Raw genomic sequence first — 17,468 nt, 5'->3', positions numbered from 1 at the left:
CATATTCTAATAGCTTAAGCCCATAAGAATAGAATTATTATGTCCATTGTGATTCAAAAGAAAGTTATGCTCATGTGCGTATAGAGATTCGGACATTTGTTCATTCGAGATCTACTTATAAAATAACCACATTTTAAGATACTAATTAGATCTTAACAGTACTCGCGCAAACCATATTTCTATTTCACCAAGGGGACATGATATTTACTCCAAAAAAAAAATTCAGCATTCTAGAGAAAAATACAATGCAATGAAAGTTCAATTCTTACAATCGAGTTGCAATCTACTTCAGCAAACATATCAAGTATATTTTGATAGCTTAAACTTTTAGAGAAAATAGCCACGCACTAAACTCTAAAATGATTTTATATACACCGGTCTCGATTTTGATATCAGATTGTATGTTTATCGGATTGCATGCGCACTCAAAATAAGAATGGTATGTCAGTTGTAATTTGCTGAAGACAGAAGACTACTATCTATGAACAGTATGCTCAAGATAAATCACCCAACGACACAATGAAATTGGATAACAAGTTGCAACTACAGTTTGCACGCTCAGTTGATAAAAGTCAGAGGATGGAACAACGTTGGTAAAGAAAGATAACAATGAATCATAACTAATTCCAGTTTGCACCTCGTGCTTTTTTGTGAACTTGGAACACATAAGGCTGACGATCTCGTTCTTAAATTGTGATATACTCCGGCCACCTTGTTCTCTAAAACTGAGGATCTTGTCCAAAGAGTAACTAAGTGAAATGAGCACAGCTTACTTTGCATACACTATAGAAGTCATCTGTGAAGTATGCAGTAATCTCCTGTCAATAACAAGAAGAACTGGCACTTTCATAGAAAGGTCCTTGTAGTTGTATCCAACGCAACCAAAGACTAAGTGTGTGATTCTTCGATAGATACTTAATCCATACAGCCGAAGAGAACGTAAACCGAATGCACTAAACCAACAATTAGAGCCGGCATACAGCTTGGATTGCTTGAATCGGGTCAATCATCTATGCAAGGATCTTTCATGAACAAAGCTTTAAGCTTCGCTCAAGTTACGGATTAGAGCTCAAGTATCCCAGCTGCTCAGCCAAGACATTCACGTCTTCCCCGTCCTCGTCACCTCCAACACCAAGTAAGCCAGCTTGTTCAATGCCCTCGTTCAACAAATCTTCCCAAAAGACTTCATCAAGTGCTTTATTACCTCTATTCTCATTCTCTTCCACTAATCCTATCTGATCTTCCTCTACATTATTACATTGACTTACACCAATTCCTCCAACCATGTCCAAAGCAATTTTCTCAAGCTCAAACCCTTCGAATTCATCGATATCTCCAAAATTTTGAGGTCCAACCTTAACAAAAGTAGCTATACCTGGTTCATTATTATGGACTAGTTGAACATCATCATCGCAGAGGCTCACGTTACTTGGCCCTTGATCAATCGAGCGCCTCCTCTTGTTCTTCCCAAACACTTCCTCGAGCTCCTTCCTCCTGTCCTTCTCTTGGACCAATTGCTGTAGAAAATCGGGATTCTTCATCGCTCTCGCCAAGAAGTTCATCATCTGGTGTTGCTTCCTTTCCGTCTTCTTGAGCCTTTGTTCCATCACTTGGAGACAAGTCCTGGAGGTCTGCTGTTGCTGCCTAAGCTTGATCAGCTCCATCATCAAGACCTGCTTGTCGCGCTTCAACCGGTCGATCTCTCCGTCGAGCCCAAATCTGCCTACTTCAATGCACGGGTCGAGCACTTGCTGTGAATTGTGGGGTACTACATGAGTGGTTCTTCTCCTCTTAATGGTTTTAAGGAGATATTTTTTCCCTCTTAGGAAACCTTCATTAGCAAACTCCCACCTATCTGGATCAACCTTTCTAAAGCCCTAAACCATCCAAAAATAGTATAGTCCAGTGTTTGAAAATCGATGGAGAGACTAAAATGTTAATATGCTATTGTCATGTCTAGAACTTCCGGGAAGAGCTTCACATGTGATAACAATTGTTAAATTAACTTTTGATATGAGAAAGTCTGACACTAATTGTGTCGCTGTGTGCGCTGCTTATATATGACGAAAGAAGCTAACACAAATTAAAGGCACGGACAGTCTGGATCTTTCTGCTTTTTACTCAATTAATTAAAGACACAAACAGTCCACTTAGAGAGCAAAAGGGCTTTACTTAATCATTATAATATTCAGAAAAGTACAAATTTATACTGTGTTCCAGGAGCTTCATTAACATCAATGAACAACGGGAGTAAATTTCTAGTCCCATCTAAGACCAACCCTACACCCTACACAGCAAAAAAAAATCACCCTACATCACTTCCAATGAATCTTAAATGAAGCAGATTAGATCAACAAACTTACATAGGTATTGAGCTGCCTGATGAAGCTAGAGAAGTTGTTGTGCTTGAAGTATCTGGGCAAGAGGGACATGGCAAAGGCCTGAGCATCCCACACCACAAAGCTGTTGTTACCCTTGCTCCAAGAGACTATGTGGTCGGAGGTCGGGTCATCCACAATCTCATATGTCTTGGTGAGGAACGGAGGCGGGCCCAAATCATGGAGGCCCTCCATGGGCCGAGGAATTGCATTTGCAGTAGTAAATGGAGAAGAAGATGAAGAAGAGGCGACTCCTCCCGAACGCTCCTTCTTCTCTTGAACTTGAGGGTTATTCATGATTGATCTATTTGCTGGTGTGTTGATTGCATGAGCTAATGGAATTTTGTCTCCAGCGGGTCTTGATTTTTGAGCACCCAAGAAGGAAGAACTGCAGCTTTGGCTCAAGATCTTGTGCTTCTTTGGTGGGGTTATTCTCAGATCCTCTCAAATGGGTGCTCGAAAATGCAGGAAAAGATCAGAAACAAGGACTGCATGTGGAGGATCTTGACAGATGAGTCGAGCCAGAGCAAGAACATACTAATCCAGTGAAGACCCATTTCCTTTCATCTTTATTCAGGTTTTAAAAAGTATATATAGGACAAGAATCTTCCCAGATAGTATAGGAATTGAAGATGAAGAGAAAAAGGGATTGGAGACAAGGTGAGATTGAAGATGTTGGAGTGAGCTTTTGAGCCAAAAGTGGAGGAGGAAGAGTTTGAGCTGCTGAGGTATGGAGCATATGCTGTGTTGGAGAAGGAAGGAAGGCTGAGAGGAAAAAGGGAAACAGAAGAAGGGAGACCAAAAATGAGAGAGCCAAGTGTGAAACTATGGTCTTTTAGCTATTTATATATACCCAAGTTTCCTTTTTTTTTCTTTTTTTTTTTAATCATTTTTCTCCTGCCCTTATTAAGAAAAGTATTTGGCTCCTTGGTCTTGCTTTGGAAATTTTTTTTATTAGTTTTTATTCATCAAATTTTTCCTCTTTTTTTTGGGTTAATCACTCACTTGACAGTGAATTTTAAGGTTATCACTCGATAAAAGTCTGACGGGAAAATAAATAGGGTAACTGAGTTTTGCAAGAATGCTTCAATCTAAATTATGAGAGAAACTCCCCCCCCCCCCCTCCCCTTTTTAATTTCTAATTCAATGGAAAATCGGAGAAATTATCCATTACGAGAGTTCTTACAAATAAAATTTGTATTAAAAGGAGACTGAAAACTTGGACTAAAACATGGCTTCAATATTTACTTTTTACTTAACTCTATCATGCGGCGGAGGGATTTTGACTTTTTTCTTAATTCGAGAGTTCCGAAACTTTCAATCCATACAAATATCGATATGCAAACACACACAAGCGGCTTTTCAGAATCTTTTGAAATCCGAATAATGTCCTAAATTTTGCCCTCACACCATGTCTTGGCAAATATTGAAAAAAACAAACCAATTGCTGTGCTTTTCGTGATCCCAAATTTTCAAGAAAATTTAGAGATGGGAATGCGTGGGGCAACAGTGATGGAGGGTCCAGTGTTTGGGAATTCTCTCTTTAATTGATGATGATGATGACGACGACGACGACCTTCACTAAAGTTGAGATCTTTCGTGCAAACAGAAGACAAAAGTGGCATCAGATATTGTTTTGCCCCTTTCTCCTTTGGGAAAAGTAGTGGGGGATGCCTTCCCCTCTTTTCGTTTAAAGTTTTTTGCAGCATCCAATCCAAGCCCTAGATTTGGCTAGAAGCGTACGTGGGAACCCTTGATTTGCCCAATGCACATGGTTCTTAGACAGATAGACACGTCTCCACCGTTTGTCATTATATATGTTTACATATCATTTTTCCTCAAGATCATGAGACAATATATATACGTGTCTTTTTCAATCTCTTTTCTCTCCCCCCCACGTAAGCAAAAGGAGCTACAAAAAATTCCCATTTTTAGACATATCTTTACCCAAATCTACTCTTGTAGATTAGCATTCCATAGATAGAAGGGAAATGACACAAATGACCTCCTGAATTTTGATTGAATGTGCGATATCGTCCCTAAACTTTTAATTTGTTCAATTCAGTCTTCGAGTTTTTAAACATTTTCATATAGTTTAGAGAGAATATTGAGCATTTATCGATAGTTCAAAGACCATATAGGAGAAATTAAAAATCCAGGAATGACACTATACATTGACTAACATTGAGGGACTTCATTGTACAAATTGAAAGCTCGGGGATGATATTGTACGTCAGACCAAAGTTCACGGACCATTTATGCTATTATCCCTCGATACAAAGTATAAACGCAAAATTGCTATTTCGAATATAATTCTCGACTTCACAATCTGAGTAATCTAGTCATTGAACTCACGATCGACTTGTCTGTCGGTACTCTAAAAGTTCGGGCACCATATTACTCAAATCACGAATCACGAGACCTTCTTCGAGAAAACAGGATAAGTCTTAGAAGTTGAAAGTGCGCCTCATACTTAACGAACGAAATGAGTTTTTTCGGGATAATATTTATCAGCTCGATCTATCGTATGACCAATGGATTCAAAGTCGGCTGCAATGTCAATTTCTCTTATTCTATATGAGACGACCGAAAAGAGGAATTGATTAATTAAACCGAGAGATTCGAACTTTGTGGAGTGCAGCACAAACGGGTCCCATTCAATTTTATAATATTTGTCGTTCTTTCTAATAATAGGCCACTTGGAAATATCTGGTGCACCCAAAAATTGTTTATGCCAAAAGAGGCATGCGCTTTATGCCGTGGCACCGTCTGATGGGTGCAGATCCTTTCTTTTTTCAGACATCATGACTCACCCAACATGGGTACACGTGCCGCGACCTTGGCTCCCCGATAAAAAAATATTAAAATATTATTGACAACTAACTTATGATGTCGGTAAGTTCGGACTTTAGAGGCGTGCTCCACGCTCGTTCGACACACCGATCTGTTCGAAATCGAATGCGAATTCGACCTCTAAAACCGTCGGGTACGCTTGTTTTCGCATAAATTCTTCGATTTCATCCAACAGTACCGCCCTTTTCCCTAGAACGTCATAAGGGCGAGAGCTAGCCCGACGCTCTCCCGATTGAATCGACAGAAAGATCATTCGTGTCGGTACTCGTTCGTCGACCGGGCCGGTAAACCCAGTTCGAGAAAAAGCTGAGCGGGTAATCAAATCGGTAGCTAGTTGAACCGGCTTAATATGATTTCTAAGAACGTAAAATTAACGGTGGATATAAACTATGATTTATGATATGATTCTTTTGCTTATTTAATTAATATCCACAAGAATTTAGAGGCGTGCTCCACGCTCGTCCAACACACCGATCCGTTTGAAATCGAATGTGAATTCGACCTCTGAAACTGTTGGGCATGCTCGTTTTTCGCAGAAATTCTTCGATTTCATTCAGCCATACCGCCCTTTTCCCTAGGACGTCAAAAGGGCGAGAGCCAGCCCGATGCTCCTCCGATTCAATCAATGGAAAGAGCCATTTGGGTCGGTGCTCGTTCCCCGACCGGGCCGGTAAACCCCGGCTCGAGAAATGGCCGAGCTGGTAATCGGACCGGCAGCTAGTCGAACCGGCCCAGTATGGTTTCCGAAAACGTAACATGAACGTCGGCGATATAAACCGTGACTTTAATGATCCGATTCTTCTGCTTATTTAATTAATATCCGCCAAGATATTTATGCACTTTTCTAGGGAAAAAGAAAAAAGAGGAAGAAATGCGAAAAAGCGCATCACGGACCCAAAAAAGCACGGGGCGCACGGGGCCCACCATTCAACTGACAGGTGGCATGTCCGAAAGCGAAACGGCAGGCCCAAAGAAAAACCCCCAATAAAAAAAAAAAATTTTGGGGGTAATTGCACCAACGCCCCCCTGAACTTTTGATTTATTTCGACGTAGTCCCTGAACGATAGCACAATCGATGTGCGATGCCGGTCCTTTGGGCTTTTCATTCGCTCGATGCGGTCCTTGAATTTTTTTTTTTTGTAAATGTTCGATCTGGTCCTTAAACTATATGAAGATATCCAACGTTGCCCTTCCAGTAATTCGAGTTCATGGACAATACTGAACATTTCCATATAGCCCGAGGACCTAATCGAACGTGTGCCGAAAAATTCAAGGACTGCCTTGAACAAAATAGGAGTTCGGGAACGACGTTGCGCATTGATTGGGCTATTGTTCAGGGATCGTATCGAACAAATTTATAATTTAGGAACGACATTGCACGTTGAGTCAAAGTTCGGGGATCATTTGCGTCATTTTTCTAAGGGAAAAAAAAAAAAACGAAACAGGAAAGGACTCATCATTCAATGATGTAATGGAGGACCATCCTACAAGAGGACCACACAGGTGGAGAAGGCGACCACAAATCCTTGACATGCGGTTGAAGTCCGCAAAGATCCAAAGTGGGATTGGAAAATTGATACAGAAAGCGTCCACGCTGTAATTTGAACTAAGAATCTCGAACTCTTTCGTAACGGATTAAGAAGCCATTCGATTCGAAAGAAAACTAGGGTAACACTGCCTATGTGCAGTTAGGAGTCTGCGCGAATCAACCGATCGAACCGAGGCGGTTCGTGAAAAGGGTTCGAATGCCGATAGGATGCTGGAAGAATGGACGGAATGCAAAGCCGCGACAAGTAGAGCTTTTCGCGAGCTCGCCATTCATGTAAATGAACTTGCTGGTGCAAGCTTTCAATCAGACTCCACACACGTTATGACAGAACTAATGTTCATACCAGAATAAAAAGTGATGACCATGGACTTAGACAAGATCGAGATCGAGTTAAGAAGACAAATAGGCGGGCAACGACCTGGATGCAGATGCCCTGCGATCCGGTAGGTGCATTTATTTAGTAATCGTCGAAGGGTCTCTTGTTTGTCACTCTGTCATGCTTCGTTTCATGCCGCGGCATCGCAAGCGCGATTGCCCGCTTCTTTCCGGCCAAAAGCTTCCAGGTACGCCTTCCTGCACCGTGGAAGATACCGTATTCACAACATGCGAGCTAGCGGAAAATGCACTTCATGTTACGAGATTAAAACGGGAGCGGACCTAGCCAGCAGATGATCGTGAGGACGATAGTAGGGGGTCCAAATGGGGCTGCCAGCAAACAATCGCATCGCCTGCACGGCCATAGTTCTGAGAAACAGATCTCGACACAACACGAGCATCGCCGTTGACGTAATAACCGAACTATTGCATACGCTAGAGTACCTTGATATAGTTGTCTGAATCGAGGGTGAACCGGTGGTAGATTCCGGCAGGGAAAACTATCATTCCTCCCTTCTTCACCCAAACCCGAATCCAAACGTCATCCTGGTCCCTCAAGTCAAAGTAACCTGTAGCAGGAGCAACAGCATTAGGAGGAGTGAATTGGTTGCAGAAGTTGCATCTGACAAACCCCTTCAAGACCAGCAAGCTCACCACTTCCGGCCAGACAATAGCGGATCTCCTCATCGGAGTGAAGATGTTCTGTGAAGAAGTTTTTGATCATCTCCTCGTAATTCGGCAGCTTCTCTGGACAAACTTCACAGAAGTCCTGAAGACGGTTTATTCAAGGAACTCGAGAATAAGTTAAAACAGAAAAGAGTGGGTTTGTACATGCTTGCAGTTGCAATGCATAGCAACATGTACCAAGCAGAGCTTTTGGCTACATGGGGCAAACATAAAATTGGGAAAGTCGAGGATTCAACGATCATTGGAAGGTTTCCAGAAAGATAATCGATTCCGTAATTTAGATGCAATAAACAAATAGACGAATTAAGGCATGAATAGTCCTGATAGAAGTCAGATTCAAGGATCGATAGGGACTGTCACAAACCATATAGGAATATCCGCGCTCTTCACATATATTCTTCAACTCATCATCTGTTTCATGGTTATCTGCATCAAGTCTCCAGCTAAGTACTCCGAGTGCTGCAAATCAACATGTTCATACAATCGGCTTAGTATACCGAACTACCCATTTTGATAGTCCCAACAATGGAGGACAAAAGGAATTTTCCGCAAATCCAACCAGCAAGTTGCTCCAGGGAAACGAATTCCTTGGGCTCACGATGATGCGGGAGTCTTTGGTCCTCATCGCTGTCGTCTATGTACCATGCTTGAATGACTTCCTCTCTTGGATCCTATAAAGAGTTACAAAAGAGACGCTTTTGTCAAACATCATCATTCTAAGTATTCAACATGCTAGAGTAGTAAACAGAGCAAAACATCCTTGTTAGGATAGACACATAGATTACTCACTTAGAAAAAGCAGACTGATCATTGCCTAACCCTTGCTATTATCAGAGATCTACAATAGAGGCCAAAGTACAATGGCAAGGGATTATACTGCCGACATGTGAATTCACATTCGAAACCAACTCTACAATTGTTGATCCACCAAAAGCTTAAATCAATTCTTCCTGACATTTGTAATCCCCTGGCCATGTCGGCATCATGGTTCTCAGACCTTAATACCTTGGAGCTGCCCAATACTAGAATGATATAATCACAAAGTCATTCTGTCTTCAGTTACTCAGTAGCTTGCAGCAGCTATACTGTTTTAGAACGTTCAAGCAGCGCAAAGGCTCATTCGAGCAAAGATTCCATTAGTCACGAATGTCACGGAACAACAGAACAGTGAAAACTATAATCGCGGCACAACATCCGCATTCTGTCCAGACAGCGATCAGAAACTACACTGGATTTTAGGAATGTTCAAGCAACAGAAAGAAGGATCATTCAAGCCAAGAATTCAACGAACATAACAGAACAAACAAATCAGTTACAAACTAGGGTGCTGGGTCCCCGATCGGTCTCGAATGGCGACGGAATTTTTTTGATATGTTTTTTGATTTCCTTACGAAGTTTCAAACACAAAATTTGAGAGATCTTTATGTATCATCTACCTAATTTAATGAAGCCCCTGGCACTTCCCTTACATCAGATATTGCCTGCACAAAAGTTTTCACACCTGCTTCAGAAACTACAAATATTTGAGTTGTGTGTTGAGCTGAACATATTATTTTGTGGGCTAAGAACCCAATGGGCTCAACCCTGATAAGGCTTGAATAGAGCAGCTCACAAATCTAATGGTACAGTCGCCCATGTCTGAAACCATAGATCATAAAGATTGGAAAAAGTTATCGGTCATTCCCGACCACTGATGATGAAGGATTCCTCGAAAAGTTGAGGATTCATAGTCGAATCCCTTTTAATCGAGTTGAGCTCGACCATAAGTAATTCTTGACTCGACCTTCTTGCAAGCGTAATTAACAGAATTATGTAAATTTCGGGGCCGTATGAAAAACTATTTCCGAGAAATTGTTTTTTGGACTTTTCGGCATTCCAATGACGAAAAGTAAGCTTTTTTCCATAGACTAAAAACAACTAACTTAGATTGGGGAGAACAACTTCACCTTTTGGTAATAAGGAAATCAATGTCCTTGATTTCTTGTTGCACGTCCAAGTGAGAAGAGTAAGTTTTTTAATTCCTATCTCTCATCAAAAATTTTTTCTTTTTCCTTTTTTGCCATTAGTCTCATCTGTTTTTTTTTTTCATTAATGCTCGTGTTCTTCTCTATTTCCAGAAAAGCACTATCATATATAATATTATACAAACAAAATTCACAATATATTTCCTAATTTCATTGTACCGCTTGCTATTTTGATAATTACTGAATAAACGAAAAAAAAATTGATTTCAATTTGGTAGTCATTACATGTCATTTTTAACAACAGAAGCTGCCTTTAGCAGATTTATTTATTATCAAATATCATGAAACCAATTTTTTCAACTCGTTTTCGGCCCAAATAATAGAAAATGGTATAATTTCTAGCAACAAGAAATTTTCGGTGAAACAAACAGACCCAAAACTACATACAATTTACACATTTTCATTGGGCTTTGAAAACTCGAGATGGACAGGAGCTCAAGTTTTACCTTGAAACTCCGTTTTCCAATGACCGAGTCCATTGAGTTTAAAACCCAAATGCATAGAGTACCGTATTAAATCGAGCTCGAGATCAATAAACCGAGTTTGGCTGAACTAAGAGTCTATTGTTCAAGCGGCACATCACATCACGCCGACTCGACTCGACTCGACTAGACCGCACTGCTATATGTTAACTATAGCTCTTTCTTTCGTCGTCCCTCGTTGACAAATTCGTTCAAGCTCTGTCCTAGCTCCGCATACATCTAAACAAATAGCAAGCTAGAAGCTTTCCTATGATCCCACTTCAAACTCACCAGCTCCTATCTAAAACCAACCCCAAGCAGAAAGAAGATCACAAACAAAACACGTGCATGACCGAGGGGAGAGGAGTGCTAGTCTTGCCATTACCTTGATCTCTGGGGCCGCCATTTCGTTCCCTCCGATCGCTCCGCACGGACTTCGCCGGTGCTTCGCCGATGGTGGAGAGTCGACGAAACTTCCCTTAGTGTACTAGGGTCTTTGATAAACCATTGTCACGAGATGGTTAGCTTTATATAAAGGGTCGAAACCAGCGGGATTGACTCGTAAGTCTCTTTTGCTTTAGAACAAAGCCACAGCTGTTAGAAAATAGTGCTCAACTCTTCAAATCGTGGAATTTTGCAAAAAGTTAGAGAAGCAGCATACAAAGCCACAGCAGTTGGAAAAGAGAGTATTCGATTCTTTCTTCAAATCGTGGAATTGTGCAATAAGGTTGAGAAGCACACAAAGCCAGAGCAGTTAGAAAAAGAGTAATCAATTCGTCAAGTCGTGGAATTCCACGAGGGTTTAAGATTAGGGTCGGTCATAAACTACTGCGTCAGGGCGAAAGACAGAAAGGCTTGTACTTTCTCTCCAAAGAAAATGGGTTTTGCATTAGCGTGTGAATTGGCCGCCACGATTTGATTGCATCGCGTCTAGCGGAAGTATCTTTTAGCATTCAAATGTGGAATTCGTAGGGATACAAGTCCCGCGAACAACGTGATCGGCTCGCTCCACCACCACCTCCTTATTAACCAAAGCGATCGATGCTTAAAGTCCTCTTTCGCTACGGGAGACCTTCGTGCTATGGTAAATGAGTGCATGCATTCGTCAAAATCAGAAGTTTTGTTTAAGCAAATATCAGTTCTAATCATAAAACTTCTCTCAAGTCGCTCGCTTTGTAAAATCTCTCTTGTTTCTTTGCCTCCTGGCTCATCAAAACAGTGGGCTGTCTATGGTTCTTTGGCAGTGCTGTCCGAAGGTGCTATGAAGAAAACAACAATGTCCGACACCGACAGAGGCGGAGGCAACCTAAATATGGTCAGGCTCGAGATTCCAAGAATTTTTCGTGGCTAAAGAACATGGCCGGCCTTTGTACTAAGGCTAAAAGTAAACATAAAGGTCAAGAATAAACAAGGGCTGCCTCGACAATCTCAAGCCCTGCCCCTCTTTTCTAATCTTTTTCCCTTTTCCCCCCATCTTCGGGGTACAATGTATTAAGCCCTCCTTATGAGTCAATGAAGATGGAGAAGTCAAGGCCATATCCTTTGTTTACTACAATCATGAGTTAAATCAAAATGTTTAAGCTCCAAATCCCCAAACAATGCCAAGCTATAGAGTATTCATCATGTGATCTGTTTGACCATGAGGGTCATTCTTTAAAGATTTTGTCGTCGGGAAAGCCAGTAAAATGACTAGACTTCCCACTAGGGTGTAGCCAAATCCACACTACTCCTTGTTGGCCTACAAAAGACATGCAGAGCTCCAAAAGGTATTCCAATTCGAGCGATAGAATAGCCGTTTTTGTTCGGCATCATCGGCTTCAAGACAAATGCTCCAACAGCCCTCAACTCAATCACTGTGAGAAAAGGAGTACAATCATCGAGCTAAACCTAAACTAGCATAAGCTATGCCGATACCGGCAGATGGCGTAGCGCATCTTTTACATATGGATATTGCTTACATCGTGGCACGTAAGGGGAGAGAGAGCGTGGAAAAGCTTCTCTCGATTAACTAACCTCAGCATCATCAATCAAGATAGCCTCGAAGATAACATTGAACTTCTAGAATATACAAAATTTGATCCGACGACGAGTGCGAAGACATGCGATCCAAAGCCGGTCCTCCTCTAGAGATCTCTAACGAGAACGGGCAGATATATGTCCGCAGATGCAGAACACATCGACTGCAGTAAGACCAGTTCCATCATTTTGCCATTTATTCGAGGTATAGCTATTATCTCAACGAAACTACCATCATCGGCTCCCAGGGCCACGCCCTTACATAATATCTCCATATTAGGGACCTGCATTAAAGACAACAAAAGGCAAAATATAAGTTATGATCATAACAGTTGAAGAACTGAAATCGCCAAAGAGAGCAGAGTTGAAGGTCCCAAAAAACTGTCTCAGCTAAATAAACTCATATCTTTGAATTATTAGTCAGACCTATCAATGCATCTCAACAGAAAATAACACAGAAGAACCTTTACAACCTTAAGGTATTCAATCAAGTCTGTAGTCCCCTGCAGACCTATTGATCTATCTATGGCAAAAATAAAATTTTGAACCCTGGTACATTAATGAGCAATAATAGAAGAATAAATGACAGAACAATTGTATGGTCTTTTTAATCAGGACATCAATAATGGTACACAATCACTCACAGACAAAAAATAGATCAGATACATTCTATAAAAGGAAGAACTGATTCATAAGCTCTTAGCTTAGTAAAGAATATGACCCAGAAAAAAGGAATGAAGTATGAATAGCTGCAGACTTTTTCCCGCAAAACTTGTCACACGGGAAGTTTGTTCGGGTTCAACTGATAGCCTGTGTCATTGACTTCCAAAAAGTTGACTTATATGCAGAGGAAATATCGAAGAACCAGAGAATGGATAAAGGTAGCAGGACTTGTGTTCACGCACACGCTACAGACTTCTCTACAATCTGACAACAGTGGCTATATTAGTTTATCAAATTTTATGAACCTAGTGGTGAGCAGGGTACTGCAAGATAACAGAAAAATTAACCCAAAGATCAACAGAAAGACTGACTGTTTTTCCCGTGAGCCATCCCAGGTTGTGGTGCACAGGTCCTTGCATTTTTGCTTAATTGTCCATCTGGAAAAGGCATCCTTATTTGGAACATCTCCAAGCCTGAAGAGGCTGGTCCAGCATCTTTCCTGGATTTAAATCTGCCCGACAAAATTTCAAGCCAAGGAAGTAAAACCAAAATGAACGCATCTTGATATCTATTGTTTGAGAGGACTCTAAACAGAAAGAAAGTAGAGATGTAAAACGATCATGTCACTCACCTGTCCTTTCGCTTGTCAAAGTACTTCTGCAGCCTAACTTTCCGATTCATATGACCTTCCATGTCTGAAGAAATACAATCATTAACCTCATATTGATAGACGACAATCACAAAAGAAATCTAACTTTCGAATCAAGAGAGTATTGAGGTTAAGGTCACTTAGCCTATGGCATATTTTAACTCAAGTGTTCAATGTTCATCCGTCTATAAGGTAACAATCGTTTAGTCTCAGAAAAGGTTAGTTTCACTGACCCCGCACAACGTAATGCTTGTTTTTTTTCATTGGATATCTTAGAAAATTGAATTTCAATGCTCTGAATATTCGATATTGGATGCCAAAACAGAGTAGAAATAGCGCAAAATTTTGACTTTATTTGATGAGCTACCCGTTTGTCGCACCTTCACCCTTAAGTCCATTAATAGACGATAGAAGTAAGTTGTACAATTTCACACTACAAAAAGTGTCATTGCCAAACCCAAGTACTTTAAGAATGCAACAAATCACCCCCAAGTTCCTTCTAGGTTCTGTCACAATCTCTCTTCCCTGCTAGGCAACCTAAGCACTGTGTATACGGGTAAAATTAGCAAGCATCTACCTTTATATTTCCCATATTAGATAGCTCCAAGTGAACTTCATGCAATACAGAATATACTGCAGATTCGACATGTGTAGGACTTCCCCATTTCATTGAGGAAATTCAATCTTCTTGATTAAAATAAATAACAATCAACATCTCAGAAGGCCCCACCAAAGCATGCAATTTGAACAAATGCTTGAAGGATATTATTCTTGTACAAATATTTGTACTACTTTGTTTTAGCTTAAGCTTTTGAGATGAAAAATTGACTTTCAGATATTCATTTTAAATCACAGTGCTTCCATATTTGACCAATCTAGCTTTTCCTCCCATTTATGAATCCCAAGCTTCATATCAAATATTAGTCCGATTTAGATCATTTTTAGCTTTTGAAATAGTACTGCCATATCAGTGTCACTCCCTCGTCACTTGGAATGGGAGGCCATTAGAAGAGGAATCTGGTTTTACAGACAGCAACACCACTGATGCTCTATGAATGGGAAAAGATTCATATTGAGAATTTTCATTAAGCCTACCACTCACTAAATCATGCTAAAGGTTTGCAAGCGCATATTGAATACAATAAGCTGAAGCAAGATCCATAAATAAGATTAATCAGATTAACCAATTCGACATACTGTTAACGTCAATCACACCTGTTTGTGTTGTATGAGAGACCATTGCTCTCGGAGGCAATAGGCACGAGTTCTCACTTGTGGCCTGCATATGACAAGGGAATGACCAAATTGCCGCACTTCCGTTTGATGAATCATCCAGCGGCAAAGGGATTGGACTAGCTGCAAGTTGCATGATTGCCCGCGCCTGCAAGACCATGCATGAATGTGATCACAGGCCATCAGCTGTGCAGGTAAGACTTGAGAGGAGATATCTGTGCACTGTTGAATAGTTCATTACCTTGTCAGGAGACACTCTGTCATATACATTCACCTTGCCACAGTAGAAAATTGTCATTTGCCCCAGCGTAACCTCTCCAGCACCAACATTTCTGCAAAATGTTGTCGAGCACTGCCTGTTAAAACCTTGAACTGAACCTTACTCTTGAGCTCAGAGCTATGTCTCAATCCCATGCTTCCAATGCGTAAGGCAAATTCCTTTCTATATGCTCCATGAGACAGTCAGATATCATCTCAAGGAACATAACGACTAGTCAATTGGCAACGCTGCAAAGCCTATCGTACACCAGAACAGTACTCATACCTATGATTGTTGTCAATATATATATATGCATTTCCAAGTTTAGACGCTTGTGGCATATAAACCCAGTAGATACATCAACATTCGACAAAGAACGGACTACTCCACCCAAGATAAATAGATACATAATTCAGCAGAGAGAATCGTCCCGACACATCTTGATCGGTTCATCTGTGTAGGAGGAGAAGGACTAGGCTATAATGTCCTGACTCCGCAGCAATTTTCACCATAAGAGATACAATCCTTCACTAGAATCACTAAAAAGCCTACGAATTTCGCTAACATGCAAATGGTCGCCTTAAGCATACCAGTCAGTGACATCACAGCAGACAACCAGAACGTAACAAAATCGACCAACGCCGAAACACCGACTCAATCACCAACCTGGGACTAACCGCATTTCTCTCCAGGTCCGCCCCGGCCAAAGCCACATCTCCTCCGTGAGGCGCCGACTCCGGCGGATCTTTCCGCCGGTACGGGACGGCTTCGTCCGCGAATTCCGAAACGCTGGCGCCGGCGCTCAGCTCCTTCGCCGAGTCGGGCGAGTTCGAGTTCGAGTTCGCCTGCAATTGCCGAATCAAACAACTCCCCCCGGGCGAAAGACTCGACCGAAAAAAACCCAGGGCCACGCGACACGCTCCTTGCTACTGTCTCCCGCAGAAAAGCGAAGACTACCAAAATTTATAGAAACGGTAGCGAGAATCCGTACCCGCGGCGCGGGGTCCTCCGCGGACGAGGCGACGATCTTCCTCAGCGTCTTGGCTCCGGCGTCGTCGTCCCCGTGGCCTTCGAGCAGCGCCTTGAGCGAAATGACCTGCTGGATCGCCTGGGATTTGTTCCACGACGGCCTCCTCATCCCTGCACCGCCCCCCGCGCGTCAGCTCCGCCCCCCCCCCCCCCGGAAAACGGACCGAGGAATCCGCCTCCCGCCGCCGCCGCCGCCGCCGCACGGCCAGCCGCGGCGACGGAAGAGGCGGAGAATCACACACACACACAGAGTGAGGGAGAGGGAGAGGGGGAAACGAGACCTTTGTCCTTGAGGAATTTGCGGCAATCCTCGCGGGTGAGCTGCGAGATGTCGTCCTCCGTGAGCTGGTCGAGGGGCTTGTCGAGGATGCAGCCGAGCGACGCCATCCCGGCGGCCGATTGCGCCGGCTCCCGGCGGCGGCGGCGGCGGCGTCGCGCTAGAGAGAGAGAGAGAGAGGAGAGAGAGTGGGCGGTGGGAGTGAAAGAGAGAGAGTGAGAGAACCTTTTTTTTTTCCCTTTTTCTATTTTTTTTTTGTTTTTTATTTTTTTATTTTAATATCTCCTTGGGGTTTTACGGAGGCTGAAAATGCACCCTAAGCTGCCACGTAAGCAGGCGCCGGGGAATTATTAGCGTGCGCCAAATCACCTGCGCCCTCTGGATTAGCGAGGCGGAGTTAGTTTAACTTAACCGGCCCCCGCATTATTATTAATTATTTCTTTAGGCCTAATTCCCTAAAAAACCCTCCCAACTTTAAGTCAAGTTTCAAATCTGCCCCAAACTTTTTTTATCTCTGAAAAAAAACCCCAAATTTTAAGTCCAGTCTCAAATCTGTCCCAAATTTTGTTTTGTGCAAAAAAAATCATCAAAATTCAATTTATTTTCAAAAATATACTCCTGTGTTCCAGTCTCAACTTGACGTAGCACTTCCACGTCGATAACAAATCCACATTAACAAAGTAATGGGGCTTTTTTTTAGACAATGAAAAGTTCGGGGCAAATTTGGACTTAATCCTAAAAATTGGGTTTTTTTTAATATTAAAAAAGTTTTTTTTGGGTGGATTTGTTATCGTCCCTCACTTTCATATCCTAGATCTATTAACAATTTTTATTAGGTTGGATTTCTTATCCAACTAGAAATACGACGTCGGCCTGTACCTATCGCCTCATTACTTTGCTGATGTTGATTTGTTATCGATGTGGAAGTGCCACGTCAAGTTGATACTAGATAACGGGGGTATATTTTTTAAAATAAATAAAATTTGCTGAGTTTTTTACACAAAATAAAATTCGA

The 17,468-nt window shown here is 41.8% G+C and overlaps 3 protein-coding genes across 5 annotated transcripts; all 3 read right to left on the bottom strand.

The window, feature by feature from the left end:
- Positions 1-454: 454 nt before the first annotated feature.
- Positions 455-3,181, bottom strand: LOC115663762 (heat stress transcription factor A-6b-like). Its single transcript, XM_030585739.2, has 2 exons — positions 2,364-3,181; positions 455-1,877 (listed from the first exon to the last, which is right to left on the bottom strand). Exons 1-2 carry the CDS (start codon positions 2,673-2,675, stop codon positions 1,056-1,058), a joined length of 1,134 nt encoding a protein of 377 aa, XP_030441599.2. The 5' UTR covers positions 2,676-3,181; the 3' UTR covers positions 455-1,055.
- Positions 3,182-7,010: 3,829 nt separating this feature from the next.
- On the bottom strand, positions 7,011-14,247 carry LOC115677728 (acireductone dioxygenase 2-like). The gene is made up of 7 exons (XM_030600946.2): positions 14,233-14,247; positions 8,402-8,513; positions 8,207-8,301; positions 7,810-7,924; positions 7,600-7,724; positions 7,438-7,508; positions 7,011-7,353 (listed from the first exon to the last, which is right to left on the bottom strand). Exons 1-7 carry the CDS (start codon positions 14,245-14,247, stop codon positions 7,287-7,289), a joined length of 600 nt encoding a protein of 199 aa, XP_030456806.2. The 3' UTR covers positions 7,011-7,286.
- LOC115677727 (protein TIFY 4B-like) lies at positions 12,086-16,624 on the bottom strand. 3 transcript variants are annotated; one of them, XR_008816673.1, is made up of 9 exons: positions 16,458-16,624; positions 16,139-16,287; positions 15,814-15,992; positions 15,130-15,220; positions 14,871-15,036; positions 13,638-13,701; positions 13,378-13,523; positions 12,817-12,892; positions 12,086-12,627 (listed from the first exon to the last, which is right to left on the bottom strand). XR_008816673.1 is itself a non-coding variant. In XM_030600945.2 (8 exons), the coding sequence occupies exons 1-8, from the start codon at positions 16,561-16,563 to the stop codon at positions 12,620-12,622; spliced, it is 909 nt and encodes a 302-aa protein (XP_030456805.1). In that variant the 5' UTR covers positions 16,564-16,624; the 3' UTR covers positions 12,086-12,619. The 3 variants fall into 3 exon arrangements, 1 of the variants encoding a protein (XP_030456805.1); XR_008816676.1 differs by having other exon boundaries at positions 13,378-13,517; XM_030600945.2 differs by lacking the exon at positions 12,817-12,892.
- Positions 16,625-17,468: the final 844 nt, after the last annotated feature.

The sequence above is a fragment of the Syzygium oleosum genome, unplaced genomic scaffold (assembly GCF_021117445.2).
Source record: "Syzygium oleosum isolate NSW1041296 unplaced genomic scaffold, Sole_v2.1 Sole_v2.01, whole genome shotgun sequence".
NCBI classification, from domain to species: Eukaryota; Viridiplantae; Streptophyta; class Magnoliopsida; order Myrtales; family Myrtaceae; genus Syzygium; species Syzygium oleosum.
Note: the sequence above shows the minus strand (reverse complement) of the source record. Positions and strands in the feature narration are given on the sequence as shown.